Source organism: Salvelinus fontinalis, chromosome 3 (assembly GCF_029448725.1).
Source record: "Salvelinus fontinalis isolate EN_2023a chromosome 3, ASM2944872v1, whole genome shotgun sequence".
Lineage (NCBI taxonomy): Eukaryota > Metazoa > Chordata > Actinopteri > Salmoniformes > Salmonidae > Salvelinus > Salvelinus fontinalis.
The window spans coordinates 26,524,888-26,541,105 of record NC_074667.1 but is presented as its reverse complement, the minus strand read 5'-3'; the positions used below and the strand labels follow the sequence as shown (position 1 = coordinate 26,541,105).

The 16,218-nt window shown below is 41.4% G+C and overlaps 1 protein-coding gene across 2 annotated transcripts; it reads left to right on the top strand.

Annotated features, from left to right (window-relative positions):
• The first annotated feature begins 104 nt into the window (after window positions 1–104).
• Window positions 105–14,636, top strand: LOC129842128 (aminoacylase-1-like). 2 transcript variants are annotated; one of them, XM_055910539.1, is made up of 15 exons: window positions 105–385; window positions 791–924; window positions 4,450–4,514; window positions 4,611–4,715; window positions 4,915–5,009; window positions 5,574–5,650; window positions 5,983–6,072; window positions 7,791–7,847; window positions 9,628–9,701; window positions 10,124–10,173; window positions 10,274–10,418; window positions 12,458–12,526; window positions 12,790–12,869; window positions 12,950–13,010; window positions 13,873–14,636. In XM_055910539.1, the coding sequence occupies exons 2-15, from the start codon at window positions 798–800 to the stop codon at window positions 14,035–14,037; spliced, it is 1,260 nt and encodes a 419-aa protein (XP_055766514.1). In that variant the 5' UTR covers window positions 105–385; window positions 791–797; the 3' UTR covers window positions 14,038–14,636. The 2 variants fall into 2 exon arrangements, with proteins under 2 accessions (XP_055766514.1, XP_055766506.1); XM_055910531.1 differs by having other exon boundaries at window positions 787–924.
• Window positions 14,637–16,218: the final 1,582 nt, after the last annotated feature.

Here is a 16,218-nt window from a genome sequence, read left to right as displayed (position 1 = left end):
AAAACATACACGTCGGGAGCAAATATACAAGTAGCCTGTTTTGGTACTGATGCCGACGATGAGAACAATCGATGGAGATCGATTGCACATCCCTTGTACTGAATGTTACAAGTCAGCTGCCAAGACAGTCAGAACGAATGTGTGCGCTTGAGCATTTAGGCCTATATTATTATAATTTTTTTCTTTCTTTGAATTAGTTAATTCAAATCTTTTGATTATTCATATCGTAATTGTTTATATTTTTATAAATAGATTCGGCTCTACTGATATGCGAGCCGGCTCGTTCGCGAACTAGAGCCGACTCGTTCGCGAACGACCCATCACTACAAGTAAACAGTGACAGTGAACTTTCATTCAGGGAGGTAGTCAGTCGTGATATATCAAGGTAAGGGTCTCGTGAAATCGTCTGCTACTCTGTGTGACGTTTACATACGCTGTCTTTTTTGCTTAATACAGTACTGTTAGCTAGTTAACTAATGTATTATTTAGCTAGCTAACTAATGTATTGTTTAGCTAGCTAACGTCAGCTAGCTAATCCTTGGCTTGGGAGGCATTTTGCTAGCTAAGCAGGTTTCCACTGCTAGTCATGTGAATGTGGCTGCACTGTGTTTCGCATAGCATGCACAATGTCCCCATGCTGAAGTTCACAAAAATATATTGGTTGATTTGCAAAATGGCTTGTTGAAAAGGTAATCGCTACATATGGGCTGCTCTCACTGATACACACACGGATGTGTACCTGTAGCCTACATCACTCAGAGCCTGCTTCCTCTCTCCCTGCTTAAGACAGAGTTACTATGTTGCCTGATAAGGATGGATCAGGGGGTTGTGGTGGAGGCCAGGCCACATCGGGAGAAGACCCCTCAGTGAACCTGTTTAGAGAGTACCTCTGCCTCAGGACTGTCCACCCAGAGCCTGACTATGGTAAGTTATGGATCTGTGTTTATATACCGTGGCTGTAAATCTTCTATGATAATGTCTGCATCCTAAATTGGACATTCTCAATATAGTGCACTACTTCTCACCATATAGTAGGGAATAGAGTGCCATTTGGGAGACAATGTCATACTGTGTGGACAAGGTTTTGTGTACCACCACCACACAGTATCATAGGTCTAACCAAAAAGCATGGACCAGATTGAGCCGCTCTCCATTATTTACAGTGCATTCGGAAAGTATTCAGACCGTCACTTTTTCCACATTTTGTTACGTTACAGCCTTATTCTAAAATTAAATGGTTTCTCCCCCTCAATCGACACACAATAGCCCATAATGACAAAGCAAAAATAGGTTTTTAAAAACCTGTTTGGCCACTACCATAAATACCGGAGTTGTGGAGTGCTGCAGATATGGTTCAGTTTGGCCGGGCGGCCAGCTCAAGGAAGAGTCTTGGTGGTTCCAGACTTCTTCCAATTAAGAATGTCCATGTTCTTGGAGCTCTTCAATGCTGCAGACAATTGTTGGTACGCTTCCCCAGATGTGTCTCGGAGCTCTACGGACAATTCCTTCGACCTAATGGTTTTTCCTCTGACATGGTCTGTGAACTGTGGGACCTTATCTAGACAGGTGTGTGCCTTTCCAAATCATATCCAATCAATTGAATTTACCACAGGTGGACCCCAATCAAGTTGTAGAAACATCTCAAGGATGATCAATGGAAACAGGATGCACCTGAGCTCAATTTCCAGTCTCCTAGCAAAGGGTCTGAAAACTTATGTAAATAAGGTATCTGTTTTTTATTTTTATTAAACTTGATAATTTCTATAAACCTGTTTTCACTTTTTCATTATGGGGTATTATGTGTAGATTTACTTTTTATTCAATACATTTTAGAATAAGGCTTTAACATAACAAAATCTGGAAAAAGTCAAGGGGTCTGAATTTTTTATTTTTAATTTTTAATCTTTATTTAACCAGGTAGACTAGTTGAGAACAAGTTCTCATTTACAACTGTGTCCTGGCCAAGATAAAGCAAAGCAGTGTGACATAAACAAAGACACAGTTAGACATGGAATAAACAAACATACAGTCAATAATACAATAGAAAAAGTTTATATACAGTGTGTGCAAATGAGGTAGGATAAGGGAGGTGAAGGCAATAAATAGGCTATAGTGGCAAAAATAATTACAATATAGAAATAAACACTGGAGTGATAGATGTGCAGAAGAGGATTGTGCAAGTAGAGATACTGGGGTGCAAAGGAGCTAAATAAAATAAATAATAGTATGGGGAAGAGGTAGTTGATGGGCTATTTACAGATGGGCTATGTGCAGTGAACTGTGAATAATTTACGAATGCACTGTAGCTACCATAAATAATTGATCTACTGTACAATCCATTCTTCAACCGTTACCACTGGACTATATAACGCTGAAAGGAAAAAATCTGACTGAAGGCCAGCAATTGGCTAATTATTACCTACAATGGTGTAAGGTCCACTTCTTCTCGGTGGAAGACATTTGAATTTATGCACGTCTTTAACTTTAGGCTGAGATCTAAATGGCACCCTATTCCCTATATAGCAGACTACTTTTGTCCAGGGTCCATAGGTCACTGTTGGGACTAATACTAGGGTGTCAGGAAGACCTGTGTTTCTTTTCTCTCTGTCAGTGTTGTACTAAATGTCCTATGAGTATGTTCTAGCCGGGGTTGGGAAGATGACGTTCTAAATGTAATCCTTTACAGTTACTAGTTGCCCCAAATTGTTATCAGTAGCGTAACTTTTGGATTACCGATACTCAGTAAAGCAATCTGATTACTTTCCCCTTAAAGCTGCAATGTGTAACTTTTTGGGAATGTGTCTGTTAAGTCGATAGCATGCTTCAGTTCGACTGGCGCCTAACCGAAGGAGTGTGCTCGCATTCTCCCTTAAAAGACATTCGCTTGAAAAATTTGAAATGAGCGGCAATAGTACTGTTTGTCCGTTTTTAGACGCCGTAGCCAGTATACTTCCTCAAAATAGTCCGAATTAATCTAACTAAAGAAATCTTAGTCGTGCAATTTGACATCTAACTAAAATGTTTGTAGTGTTTTTATATCAGAAAACGTGCACGAAAACGAAACAGACTTTTTTCTTTTTTTTTTCTTGAAGAATCCCTACTGTTGACCCAATCACTGTTGACCCAACCCGAACTTCAGTTTGCCTCCAGAAAAAAACGTGTGCCCAAACAACCTAAGCGCTCTCTGAAAACTAACAAAAACGTCACAAAATGTCATATATGCATGCACTCCACCGACTGTTTCTGCTGGGAAGCATGCGGACGCCTTTAAGCCTATGAATTGACCAATAAAAGCCCCACTCGTGATCTTCTTAAATTAAACTTGTTTTTGACTGTATGATGTGGAGCACAATACCACAGAGGAGTTTAGAAAGGAGGAACCCTCAGATTCTTATTCCATAGTCTGGTATCTGCACCGTGCAGCTATTGCAAGAGTGTATTTTTCACTGGCTGTCCACTGGTTCTAAAAACAATGATTGATAGGCACCTTTAACTTCTTCATATCAACCATTATTGGGTGAAAGTACACATACGTTTGTGAACAGCCATCCACAACAATCACGGCGCAAATAGCTAAATGAGAGGGCAGCAGTTTGATTCATATCATTGTGCACTGTAGATGTCAATAAGTGATATACGTATTGCCCATAGGCTACAACACTGCTGTCGTCCTTACCTCCAAGCGTTTATTAAAATTGTATGTACATTCTTTGGATGTCGACAGCAGTCGCACTGTTGGAAGACATGGCTTGGACTGTTGCCTATTCCTGCTATTTTCCCATGACCCTTCAAATGGATTTGGTGTGCAATCAGTGGTCTCTGATTTGTGGTCAGACTCGCTCAGGCGGAAAACAAACTTAAACTTGCGCCTTTTTTCAATGTTGATTAGTAAGTCATTGAGGAAAAAAGGTGTCATAAAGATCTTTTTCGCAAACATAATTTGTGAACTTAATAGGAATCCTAGAAGTATTTCTCTAGTTTTTCAAAAGTATATGTAATCTGATTACAATATTATTGCTGGTAATTTAACAGATTAGTTCGTTTTTTTGTAATCTGTTACTCCCCAACTGTGGTTATAGCAGTAAACCTTATGTTATTTCGGTGTCTGTGTTGTCTGTGACTATTAGCCTAACTCCAGTCTTTGCCACTAAAAATATTGAGTTTAGAGACCCCTTGATTGAACTCAAACTGGAAAGGTAATGGTTACAGATAGTCAGTCTTTAATAGTGGGAAAACAAAATCGAAGTAATTATTAAAAGGAGAGAGAGAGAGAGAGAGAGAGTGTGTGTGTGTGTTTTATAACCGCGGAAGTTAATTTAAAACCGGCTACATTCAGACCAACACATACTCTACTCATTACTGTACCTATGTGTTTTCTGTATGAGACCACTATAAACCTTGTCATGGTGTAACAGTCTTGGCTCTTGGGTTGTGTTTATCTTTTTACAGACGCTGCTCTGAGGTTCCTGGATAGAATAGCAGAGGAGCTTGGGCTGCCCATGAAGAAAATTGAGGTTTGTGTGGTTGGGTACATGTTTTTGACATTCAACTCTTTACACACTAGACCTCATGTCAACTCCTCTCTCTGTCCTCCTCACACCTGTCTGTAGGTCTGCCCCGGTAGAGTTGTGTCTATCATGACCTGGCAGGGGACTAACCCTGCTCTGAAGTCCATTCTGCTCAACTCCCACACTGACGTTGTGCCTGTTTACCAGGTAAAGACCTGGGCCTGTATTTGTAAAGCATATCAGAGTAGTACTGATCTAGGATCAGTCTCGCATGGACAGGGGGGACCTGATCTTAGATTAGCACTCCAACTCTGAGATGCCCCTGGAACCCCACTGTCTTCTTTACCACTAGTACGAGGGGAAAAGCAGGGAAAGGAACTCATCCTATGAATCTGTCTCATTCCAGGAACACTGGAAGTATGATGCGTTTGCTGCTGTGAAAGATGCAGAGGGCAACATCTACGCTCGAGGAACACAGGACATGAAGTGTGTCACCATACAGTGAGTGTGATGTCATAACCACCCTGTTGGGATATTTGATCCTAACACAACTGGTCAAAACTCTCATTTAAATAAAGGAAGTTATGCAACATCTCAAGCTAGAGAAAATACGCTACTCCGTTAGGGGATCTGCAATTACATTTTATAATATCTGACAACCTTTACAATCCTTTGTAGAAGACATGGACCCAGCTAATTCCACAACTCTATAAACCAAGCCAAATTATTTTTACTTTTTAAACTTTTTGATTTGTATTTTTTGTATTTTTTACTTTTTGATTATATTACTCATTGTATATCATGTCTGGTTTTGGGGTGGGGCGCTGTTAGAGCATTGGGGGGTTGGAGTGGGTTTGATTTCGTATGGGACTGTGTGTGTTCTGCCCTCTACCTGTTTTGCATGTGTTATCAGTATAATCATAATGATGGGGGGGGGGGGGGAATTAGGAAAGTTACAAGAATCTTGCAACTGTAATCCAATTTCGATGTTACCAGTGTCCTTCACATCTCCCAGTTTTTGTTTGACTCATAACCAACAAGGCTACTGCTCGACATCTCTCATAGGTATATCCAGGCCATCAGAAGACTTAAAGCAGAGGGAAGGCAGTTTATGCGCACCATCCACCTAATGTTTGTGCCAGGTAGGATGAGCAGTCATTGGCTAAGACTGGCTTCTCAGAATGTAATACTGTGACAACACTCTAATAATGTAGTAATTCAATTCCATGGGTGTGACCCAAAAGGCACCCTATTCCTTATATAGTTCTCTACTTTTGACCAGAGCCCTATAGGCCTTGATCAAATGTAATCCACTATATAGGGAAGAGGGTGCCATTTGAAACTCAGCCCCTGTCATTTGACAAGAGTATAGACATTTTTAAAAGCACTTTTGACAACTTCTGTACATAAATGTGATTGCTTGAGATAAGCTGTATTACTCTTTGCTCTGGATTTGACACTTTGAATGTCTTAGATGAGGAGGTCGGAGGTCACAAAGGAATGGAGACGTTTGTGAAGCTCCCAGAGTTTGAGAAATTAAACATTGGCTTTGCACTTGACGAAGGTAAATTGACCAAAAAAACTAACTGTACCACTTATTAACACCCAACTATAACCGAGGCCTGCATCCCAAACGGCACCCTATTCTCTTTATAGTGCAGTACATTTGACCAGGCTTCATAGGGCTCTAGTGAAAAGTAGTGCACTATATATACAAGGCATTCGGAAAGTATTCAGATACCTTAACTTTTTCCACATTTTGTTACGTTACAGCCTTATTCTAAAATTGATAAAATATTTGTTTTTTTATCAATCTACAGACAATACCCCATAATGATGAAGCAAAAACAGGTTTTTAATCAATTTTGCTAATTTATTAACAGAAATACCTTATTTATGTAAGTAGTCAGACCCTTTGCTATGAGACTCTAAATTGAGCTCCGGTGCATCCTGTTTCCATTGATCATCCTTCAGATGATTATACAACTTGATTGGAGTCCACCTGTGGTAAATTCAATTGATTGGATATGATTTGGAAATGCACACACCTGTCTATATAAGGTCCCACAGTTGACCGTGCATGTCAGAGCAAAAACCAAGCCATGAGGTCGAAGGAATTGTCCGTAGAGCTCCGCGACAGGATTGTTTCGAGGCACAGATCTGGGGAAGGGTACCAAAAAATGTCTGCAGCATTCCAGGTTGCCAAGAACAGTGGCCTCCCTCATTCTTAAATGGAAGAAGTTCGGAACCACCAAGACTCTTCCTAGAGCTGGCCCCCTGGGCAAACTGAGCTATCGGGGAAGAAGGGCCTTGGTCAGGGAGGTGACCAAGAGCCCGATGGTCACTCTGACAGAGCTCCAGAGTTCCTCTGTGGAGATGGGAGAACCTTCCAGAAGGATAACCATTTCTGCAGCACTCTACCAATCAGGCCTTTATGGTAGAGTGCAGGACAGAAGCCAATTCTCAATAAAAGGCACATGACAACCCGCTTGGAGTTTGCCAAAAGGCACCTAAAGGACTCAGACCATGAGAAACAAGATTCTCTGGTCTGATGAAACCAAGATTGAACTCTTTGGCCTGAATGTCAAGTCTGGAGGAAACCTGGCACCATCCCTACGGTGAAGCATGGTGGTGGCAGCATCATGCTGTGGGGATGTTTTTCGGAGACAGGGACTGGGAGATTAGTTAGAATTGAGGGGAAGATTAGCGGAGGAAAGTACAGAGAGATCCTTGATGAAAACCTGCGCCAGGGTGCTTAAAGCCTCAGACTGGGTTGAAGGTTCACCTTCCAACAGGACAACAACCCTAGGCACAGAGCCAAGACAATGCATGAGTGGCTTCGGGACAAGTCTCAATGTCCTTGAGTGACACAGCCTGAGCCTGGACTTGAACTCGATTGAACATCTCTGGGAGACCAGAAAATAGCTGTGCAGCGACGCTCCCCATCCAACCTGACAGAGCCGGAGAGGATCTGTGCCAAGCTTGTAGCGTCATACTGTACTTGCAAAAATGTCTAAACCAGGTTTTGCTTTATCGTCATGGGGTATTGTGTGTAGGTTAACGGATTTTTTTTGAATTTTTAAAAAAAATCAATTTTAGAACTAGGCTGTAAAAAAATGTGGAGAAAGTCAAGGGGCCTGAATACTTTCCAAATGCACTGTAAGGAATAGGGTGCCCCTTGGGATATATTTGGACTATCCAGCACTGAAACAAACACTTCTTTAGGCCCTATACTTCCCTTCTGTCACCTGATGTCTGGATGTGTTTTTTTTCTTTTTTTAGGTCTTGCCAACCCTGGGGAAGCCTTCACTGTCTTCTATGGCGAGAGGAATCCCTGGTGTAAGTATCAGCCCTGAGTATTCGAGAATCTGGCCCTAGCTGTAACAATGACGAAGGATCAAATACACACGCACACCCAGCAGTACACACAAGAAATGTCTCCTCTCACGCTGGCCTTAGTCTGTCTGTGATCCTATGTCAATTAGTCTTTCCTCGATACCTGTCTCCTCGCCTCCTCCAACCTGGACTCTGGGGTAGTAAATGAAAATTCTGGACACTCAAATAAACAATGATATGTTGCGTATGGTATGTATACTGAACAAAAATATAAACACAACATGCAACAGTTTCAAATATTTTACTAGGTTACAGGTCATATAAGGAAATCTGTCATTTTAAAATAAATTAATTCGGCACTAATCTATAGATTTCACATGACTGGGCAGGGGGCAGCCATGGGAGGGTGTATGCCCACCTACTTGCAGCCAGGCTCACCCACTGTTGAGCCAGCTCCAGCCAATCTGAGTTTTTTCCCCCCCACAAAAGGGCTTTATTACAGACAGAAATACTCCTCTAAACTCCCCCACCCCCCTTAGACGATCCCGCAGGAGAAGAAGCCAAATGTGGAGGTCCTGGGTTGGCGTGGTTACACGTAGTCTGCGGTTGTGAAGCCGGTTGGACGTACTGCCAAATTCTCTAAAACAACGTTGGGGGCAGCTTATGGTAGAGAAATTAACATTTAATTATTTGGCAACACCTCTGGTGGACATTCCTGCAGTCAGCTTGCCAATTGCATGCTCCCTCAAATTCACATTTTAGAGGCCTTTTATTGTCCCCAGCACAAGGTGCACCTGTGTTTTTCTCCATTATGTTTAATCTGCTTCTTCATATGCTATACCTGTCAGGTGGATGGATTATCTTGGCAAAGGTAAATAATAAAAAAAAAAAACATTTTTCAGCTCATGAAACATGGGACTAACACTTTACATGTTTATAATTTTGTTCAGTGTATTTATTTGTGGATGTCCATCATCCATTTTGTATGATGTTAGTAATTACAATTTGTATAATATGTTACAACTTGCAATTTGTACAAAATGTTACGAATTCCAATTTGTTGTGGCTAACGCTAGCTAGGTTTGGGTTAGGTTAAAGTGGTTATGGAAAGGGTTAGCTAAGTAGATGCAATGCAGCTAGTAAGTATATAGTAATTAGCTAAAATGCTAAAGCTGTCTGTGATGCGATTCGAACATGCAACCATTGGGTTGCTGCTAGACCTTTGCCTTTTACCAACCACTCTAATTTTGGTTTTGCCTTTTTAAAGGGGCAATATGCAGTAGCTACATCCTGTTTTGGCCTTAAAAATTAAGTGGCAGGGAGGAGTTTTGTTATTGTTTCAACTGCTGATTGCTGCTTTAACATTTTAGCCATTTAGCAGATGCCCTTCACAGGAGGTTGGTGGCATGTTAATTGGGGAGGATGGGCTCGTGGTAATGCCAGGACGGTAATAAGTGGAATTGTATCAAATGCATCAAACACATGGTTTCCTTGTGTTTGCCATTCCATTTACTCCGTTCCGGACATTATTATGAGATGTCCTCCCCACAGCAGCCTCCAATGATGCTATTATCCACGTTAGGTTATATGTAACCATATTAATTTGAGTGTCCCAGATTTTCGTTTACTGTGTTAAGTCTAGTCTGAGACCAGTCTGCCGTCTCAAATGGATTGGAGAAGGTCCAAGGGTCCTCTAGTCAGACCTTTTCACCAATGTGTGCTGAGAGAGGATGTGAAAAATATTTTTTTTTGAGAAAGAGCCTGTGTGTCTGCTTCCCCTCAGGGATAACGGTCCACTGCCCAGGCAGTCCTGGCCACGGCTCCAGGTTTGTGGAGAACACGGCTGCAGAGAAACTGGTAAGACTTCCTTTATTCACAGCTAGAGGGACTTTGAGTGTCACAAATAGCACCTTTTTTCCTGTGGGCCCTGGTCAAAAGTATGGGCACTATATAGGGAATAGGCGGCAGGTAGCCTAGCGGCTAAGAGCGTTGGGCCGGTAACCGAAAGGTTGCTGGTTTGAATCCCAGAGCTGATTAGGTGAAACATCTGTTAATGTGCCCTTGAGCAATGCACGTAACCCTAATTGCTTTTGTAAGTCACTCTGGATAAAAGCGTCTGCTAAATTACTCAAATGTAGGTCACCATTTTGGACACAACCCTTGTCCCCACACACACTATAGTTCACTTGGCCAAAGACAGCAGAAAAGGGTGCTGATTCTGATCACTTGGAGGACGATGTCAATGACCTCACCTGCTTATGTCTGTCTGCCTTCCTCAGCGCAGTATTATTAACTCCTTCCTGGACTTCAGGGAGAAGGAGAAACACAGGTCAGTAAGGCAGGAAGAGGGATGAGTTCAGTCACTAGAGGGAGCCATAACTACTTAACAGGAATTTGATTTTAGTGTTGTGTGTGTGTGTGTGTTGCAGGTTGAACACCAGCGAGTGTTTCACTCTTGGTGATGTCACCACTGTCAACATGACCATGGTGAAAGGAGGCGTGGCCTACAACGTCATCCCTGCCGAGATGGACGTCAGCTTTGACTTGAGAATACCACCCACGGTCAATTTGCAGGTGTGTGTGTGTGTGTGTGTGCCTTTGTCTATGTGTGTGCCTTGTGTGTTAGGGAGGGACATTTTAAATTATCAATGTTGTGGAAGCTATTCTGAATATATAGTTTACCAAGTTACCAACCACTTCACACTGGGAGAAGATAAGCTACACGAAAAGTAGTTCACTACATCCAAACTACTGCTCCATAAATGATCATATCTAACTCTTAAATGTCATAGACTACAAATTGGAGTCAAATGTTAACATCATGTGTAATTTAGCCTATTAAGCACAAAAACTGTTTCAAATGAGAATTGGGTCTGATCCTGAAAAAGTGTGGAAATATTTGCATACTTCACCTATATTCTTACCATTCTTGCAAAAATGTAATTAACTAATGAAAACACTAATGAACAAAAATATAAACGCAACATGTAAAGTGTTGGTTTCATGTTTCAACTAAAAGATCCCTGAAATTTTCCATATGCACAAAAAGCTTATTTCTCTAAAATGTGCATACATTTGTTTACATCCCTGTTAGTGAGCATTTCTCCTTTGCCAAGATAATCCATCCACCTGACAGGTATGGCATATTAAGAAGCTGATTAAACAGCATGATCATTACACAGGTGCACCTTGTGCTGGAGACAATAAAAGGCCACTCTAAAATGTGCAGTTTTGTCACACAACACAATGCCGCAGATGCCTTAAGTTGAGGGAGCATGCAGTTGGCATCCTGATTTCAGGAATGTCCACCAGAGCTGTTGCCAGAGAATTGAATGTCCATTTCTCTACCATAAGCCGCCTCCAATGTTTTAGAGAATTTGGGCAGTATGTCCAAACGGCCTCACAACCATAGACCACGTGTAACAAAGCCAGCCCAAGATCTCCACATCCGGCTTCTTCACCTGTGGGATTGTCTGAGACATCCACACGGACGGCTGATTTAAACTGAGAAGTATTTCTTTCTGTAATACAACTCAGTCTGATTGGCTGGCCCTCCAGTGGGTGGGCCTGACTCACAAGCCACCCATGGCTGCGCCCCTGCCCAGTCATGTGAAATCCATAGATTAGGGCCTAATGAATTTATTTAAATTGACTGATTTCCTCATATAAACTGTAACTCAGTAAAATCTTTGAAATTATTGCATGTTGCGGTTATGTTTTTGTTCAGTATAGTACAGCTACCGCCAAGCTACTGCAAAATGTAGATAAATTGCTACTTTGAATTACATGTCGTTCACGACTTACCAACACTGGAATTTATTTCACTATTCGAATAATATCCTGATAAGAGAAAGACTATTCTAAAAAAAAAAAAAAAAATTGCTCTACTCTCTTGACCAATCCGAATGAAGCAGAATTCCACAACAGCAGACAGTGCGCGGTTGTTTTTATATCGGTCGTCTTTTATTAACAGTAGCCTAGCCTAACAGCAACACGGTGAAAGTCTGATGCTCCCCATCATACAACGAATTCTGTTTCCCAAAAAGTTTTCTGGTGAGTGTTGCATCTATCTGTATCAGGTCTTGTGGACCCTCCATTGGTACTAGGCTAATCGCTATTTGAAGTGGGGGAAAGGGCATACCATTGTCAGGGCTGACTTGAGGTCTAAATGATGTTAAGAGGGAAAATGAGCTTGAAAATAAATCAATCACTTTGTGCATCCTCAGAACTGTAGGCTACTTACATTGCGCAACTGTAAATGTGCTATGTACTGTCAAAGCCACGTGACGTCTGAATCCGCAGTAGCCAAGTGCGCCGTAAATAAACACTACATTCTTAAGTTTGTTTCATTTAAATTAAGCATTTCAAATGTCATGGTATATCTGTGTGTGTGTATGTAACATGGACAATTTTTAATTTAGAAAACTTTTCAATTGTTAAAATAGGCCTAAAAGAAATTACCCCAAAACGATTACTCTGTATTCGAGTACTAGCTAACGTCCGTTTGGCTATCCGGATATTCTGCGTCCATCCCTACTGCGCGTGGGTGGTTATTATACGTAGTTCAGCGCAATGTTATTTTCACCATTTCAAATATTTTATTCCATTGTTAGGAGTTCGAGGAGCAGATTAAGAAGTGGTGTAAGGAGGCAGGAGAGGGCATCACGTATGAGTTTGCTCAGGTCAGTACAATAAAATGCATCTCTCCATACACGCACTTGTATATGAGCATGGAGACAACTGATCACAGATCAGTAAGTAGAGTATGCTTTAAAGTGTTCTCATTTGGGTCATATTCAGTAGATACGAAATTGAAGTAAACGGACCCAAACGGGGAGAGACTCCCTGAACTTTCCAATAAGAAACGCTTGTTTTGTTAAGTTTTTTGCTACGGTGTACATTAATGAAAACGACCCAGTTGTAAGATGTTCTGTGTCCTCCACAGAAACACATGAACCAGAATTTGACATCCACAGATGAGAGCGACCCCTGGTGGAACGCCTTCAGCACAACCTGCAAAGCCATGTGAGGACACACACTAACACACACACTCACACACACACACTCAGTAAAGGCGAGCTTAATCTGAATTTCTCTCGCCCCAGGAACATGACTTTGGAAAAGGAGATCTTCCCTGCAGCCACGGACAGTCGCTTCATCAGAGCGGTGAGTTAGAGCAGTGGCACATGGGTAATGTAGTGTGTAAACCATAGGATTGGACGATTTATACCGGGTGATTTGGAAATACTGACGGTATGATTTTCAATACTGTTCTTTGGGGGGGGGGGGGGGGCCCGCAACCCGGGGGCTACGCCACTGCTTATAACTATATAAGTTAAGTATAACTAAGAAATCTAAGATGTGTCAAATAAATGATATCCAGCTCAGGGCTCCAGCTATGCATTTGACTTGCTCGGTGTCAAAATCAAGCTTCTTGGTTACAGCAATCCCCTCCTAGATAAAGATCCCTGTTGCCTGAATTGTTTTGTGCATTGATTTAAAAAAAATATATATATATTTTAATAATGCCCCTTGTGTGCACTTCTGGTAATACCGTATACCTTGGTGTGGTACAGAAACGGTATGAAAATCAGGATACCACCCAACCCTAGTACACCATAACATCTTACTTTCAAACACTTAGAACTGCATGTCTTTTTATGCGTTTATGACCACAGGACATGTTTTTATTTTTGTAGAAGCTGTGTCCAAATGTGTTGTTCATTTTACATGATCATTAGGAGAAGAAATGCATCATAAGTGCCACAAGCCAGAAATCTCCGTGGAGACAAACCGCAGTGCTTTGAATGAGCTAAATGCGGTTCTCCCTTTTAAATGCATCCCTCTTGAGACTGATACAATATTTGGTAAAATGGTAGAGCGAGGGCCCTTACTGGGTAAAATGTATGTTTTCAAAGTTATTTAATGCCGATTTTATTCATTGAGGCAAAAAATGTGTCGGATATTAGTGGCAATGCTTTCTTTACAAAAAGTAGGATCTCTCAAAATCATGTTTGTCCTGCTGTAGGTGGGCCTCCCTGCCATCGGCTTCTCCCCAATGAACCGGACACCCATCCTGCTGCACGATCACAACGAATATCTGAACGAGCAGGTCTTCCTCAAAGGCATTCAGGTGTACGAGAAGCTAGTGCCAGCATTAGCAAATGTGCCCGCTCTGCCTTGCGACGTCTAGAGCAGCCATTCTTAACTGGTGGGTGATGCAAATTTCATTACATTTTGGTAAAGAGTTTTTTTTTTTTTTTTTTGTCACTCGAATATTGGGTGACGACTGAGGCAACCCAGTTAAATGTGGGTCCCGAAACCAAACCAGTTGAGAACTGCTAGTTTAGAGGTCAAAGGTCAATACCTTGGCTACTTCACATCCTGTGTCTCTGAACCTCCCCTTGGCACGTGTAGGTCTGCTCTGACACCTCTCACAGATAAACAAATCTTGAATAATCCAGATGGTTTTGAATAATCCAAAAGGCAGCGCCAAAGAATGAGATGAGATTACTTCATACAGATTTAATTTAAAATAGTCAAATTTAGCACTTCACATTTGTCTCTGCCTTTTGTGTGCATAACATCTATTTTAATTTCAGATCGTACATAGCAACTCAGGACAACATTATACCATTGCATTACTCATTACACGTTGTAACAGCATTGTAATAACATTGTACTTAAGAGAATGTGTTTCATGCGTCAGTGTATTATTTTTATTTTTTTGAAAATAAATTTGTGCCTGCTATTTGATAGAGCTGATTTGAATAAAGATATCACTTTATTAAACTGTTGTGTTATGTGATTATCGAGTGTTCATGTTTTCTGCCCAGGGACTGGAGATAGGAAAGAGCAGTGTATCTAAATCTTTTCAGACAAATAAAAAAACAGAGTTGGTATCAGGCACACCACACAGCTCAAAACACTAAGACAGAAATATCTTACAACACGAACCTAAGATATTTTAGTGAACAGAATAAATGAAGCAGAGGAACTGAGGAGTAACTGTGTTGTAGCCAGGTGGAGGCCGTCGGCACCATAATAAGCACCATAATGTGTTTATCTCGGGTATGAACCAGCAGTAACAACATTGCTGCTACTCAGACTCACAATGACAGTAATGGGGAAGATTTGAAATGTGATCCTCATTGAGTTACAATTATATTTTTTCAGTAGAAGCTTCAACATTCTTTAGAATAATATAAGTTGGTTTGAATTTCTATTTATAGTGCCTCCCAGTGCCCCCGTGAGTGTTAATTATCCAGTTCTGCCTTTTTGTATTCTAAGGTCATGTTAATTATATTTTGGTTTGGGCAAAAAACATTATTTTTTTTTAACAAATGTCAATCCAGTAAACGACTAGGCATATGCCAAAGAGTTTGAGGCTAGAGGACGAAGAGGCTTGACTGACTGAGAAAAGGTTGTTTTCTGCTCCCAATTAACCTAGTCTGAGACCGCAGGGTTGTGTCATAGAGACGTATCCTCAATATGCTGTGGTGGAACTGCATGATACTTGTGTGATGTAACGTCGAGACTGAGTTAACAGGACCGGAGGTCATAGGAAGGTTACGGTCTGGCTGATATTACGCTATGTGTTCACGGTCCGTCCCGACTTGACAATGTTCCCTGTGTCCGTGCACAAAACCAAAGTACTTATTAACGTAGGGCTATTATAACTCGGATTTGGCTACACAGACACATGAAGTGTTGAACTACTGTTCAATTCCCTTTAGAGAGCCATTCCAATTAAGCGTAGTGCCCTCCTAGGGGGGATCAGCAGGAAGAGAAGAGAAGAGGTAGTGGTGGGTCAGTAATTAGACTGCTCTCCCCAGGATGTGGCAACAGGATTAAAGCCTGCAGGGCTGTCAGGGAGAGTCCTCAAAGCTGTAACCTCTAGCACCCCACCGCCCCCTCACCCCTGCCTGGCGATTGGAGAAACAGGAATAGATGCTGCCACCCTCTCGTGTCAGTCTGCTTAGTAAGAGAGAGCTGGGATTTTCAGTAGATATCTTCAATTACAACTTCCTCAATATGTGTTGGCCTGCCCAAATATCCTGCAGCTCCACCTTATAATTATGGTACAAAAGTAATTGATTGACCTTTGTATTTTGCACAACAGCGGGCATTTTTCAACTTATCGTATCATGCTTGCGTTTATCCTATACTTCCATATGTGGTTTTGTGTGTTTTGATGTGTCATTTTATGTTGTACACAAATTGCCTTTTGGGGACAAAGATTTAATGAATTGAACAAAACACCGTATTTGTGTACCCACTTTTCAAAGGCGTACTGACATCAATCTCACATGACTCTGTGTCTTTGATTGCCTTTTATCCAGGAGAGCATTTTGCATCATCATGATGATGTGGC

Coding starts and splice junctions, on each gene's coding strand:
- LOC129842128 (XM_055910539.1), top strand. CDS start 798: ATGTTGCCTGATAAGGATGGATCAGGGGGTTGTGGTGGAGGCCAGGCC. Junction 5,651..5,982: donor CCACCTAATGTTTGTGCCAG/GTAGGATGAGCA, acceptor TGAATGTCTTAG/ATGAGGAGGTCGGAGGTCAC. Junction 10,174..10,273: donor AGGGAGAAGGAGAAACACAG/GTCAGTAAGGCA, acceptor TGTGTGTTGCAG/GTTGAACACCAGCGAGTGTT.